At 35.2% G+C, this 1,908-nt stretch overlaps 1 protein-coding gene across 1 annotated transcript in view; it reads right to left on the bottom strand.

Annotated features, from left to right (window-relative positions):
• Positions 1-460: 460 nt before the first annotated feature.
• Positions 461-1,908, bottom strand: part of LOC105051699 (putative methylesterase 14, chloroplastic) — a 7,262-nt gene continuing 5,814 nt past the window's right edge. The window contains exon 5 of the mRNA XM_010932257.4: positions 461-986. Within this exon, the coding sequence (XP_010930559.1) occupies positions 711-986 (276 nt within the window). The 3' untranslated portion in view covers positions 461-710. The remainder of the gene's footprint in view (positions 987-1,908) is intronic.

Here is a 1,908-nt window from a genome sequence, read left to right as displayed (position 1 = left end):
AAGGGACTATCCCTCGCATCTTGCATGGTTTGGTCCCTTGTTGGTTGAGAAAATCAGGGAAAAAGCATTACTACATCGAGGTCCTGTCAACTCCCCAGCTCAGGGGGAAATGGGTCTCCTACACACTAAGTATGGAAGCCAATTTGTAATTGATAAACCTCTTGTAAATATCTTCCAGCAATAAACAAAGGTGGGAACCCTCCCTCCTCTTTCATCAAAAAAAAAAAAAAAAAAAGAAAAACTCTGTAAGCAGAATACCACATTGGTACTCATTCGCTTCACTCAGAGATAAAAGCTAATATGAAATTATATATCAGCCAGATTTTTTTAAAAAAATTATTGTATGATCCTATATAGATTTCTTATAAAAAAACTGAGTATCAAAATCTATAAATAGAAATATCTGTTAATCTTTTTTTGTTGCATCGATAGACATTCAAATAATCTCTACCATAATATGTGAATTGAAACATCTGGATATCTCTATTATGTTTTTTTTCTTTTTCTGAAAGAAAACTATAACCATCACAATAACATGATAAATATAAATTACTAAAAGGGAGCACAAGCATTAGGTTCCCTGTTGTTCATGTAGTTCCTCACATGCTTCAAATAATTTACCATCATTTCTACCCTTTCCATTTGTCACAGTATCTACACATTCTGCAGCCCTGTAGGTCATTGTAAACTCATGGCACATCCAGTTGCTCTCACCATGACAGCTGGGCAATTTCGAGCAAAATCTTGTTTAATGACTGCGGCTTCGAGAAGAAGGGACAATGATCACTGCCTTTAATCTTGTATATCCCATGAGGTGGGTTCTCTCGGACCAGCTTCTCCTGGATGTCTGGCGAGAGCATGTTGTCTTCAATCGTTTGAATGAAGTATCGGCGTACAGTCCCATAATTTTCTGGTGTCAGAGACGCTTTCTCCATGATAGGAGCCAGTGGGATTGGTCTCATGGACACCATGGCCAACGCAATGTCCTGTCATCGCACCACAGAAATCAATTGACAGCACATATTTAATGCTTGAAACAAAACATTGGCCGGAAATGAAGTAGTGATGTCTTAGGGCATATGATACTCTCCATGTGCCTGAAATGAATGCTCCACAATTTTATCCTTATATATATATATATATATATATATATATATATATATTCTGAATTTGCTTCTGATTTCCATCCAGAAGTGTTTATAAATACTGTTTTACTTTAGATTTGTTTCTGATTTCCACATAGAAAACATCTGTAGACAGTTTTGTATGCTCCAACATTCAGGGCTCTATGTCATTATACATTACATTTTTATTTGAATCATTGTTCTCTATCAGACATTATGACATTAGAAATGTGAAGTTTTTGGAAGTGTGAAAAGGTTTTTCCAGATGGAATTTCTTGAAACATTTCCACTTATAAAAGAGATATTATTGTCACTACATCAGTGAAAATATGCTATTACTCTAATTTGGCAAATAGATACATCATGTTTTCTTTCTAAACAGGCTGCACAACAGTGAGAGGTGGGTTTTTCAGCCGACAAGAAATCATGTTTATATATGATAGTTACCACCTGGGAATTAGCAGACCTGGATATGATGTCACTTTAGTGCTAATTTTGGCAGGATTTATAATGTAAACAAGGAGTTTATTAAAGGACTTAATGGGAAATCCTTAAATGTGACTACAGTTACCTCAAATGCCAATGGGGTTTAAATTTCAATTAATAGACTCCATGTAGGTCTATATCGGAATATTATGACATATCTTTTACACAATACAACTATGACGCTACACTAAACATGATGCCAGTTACAGCTATAAATTATACAGGAACCTTTTACATTATTAGATCTAGATGGTTCTGGTATGTCTGATATCCTTGTTTTCTGTTTGTCAACCTGAAC

The sequence above is a fragment of the Elaeis guineensis genome, chromosome 9, assembly GCF_000442705.2.
Source record: "Elaeis guineensis isolate ETL-2024a chromosome 9, EG11, whole genome shotgun sequence".
NCBI lineage: Eukaryota > Viridiplantae > Streptophyta > Magnoliopsida > Arecales > Arecaceae > Elaeis > Elaeis guineensis.
The sequence above is the reverse complement of the archived record's forward strand: the minus strand, read 5'-3'. Positions and strand labels throughout refer to the sequence as shown.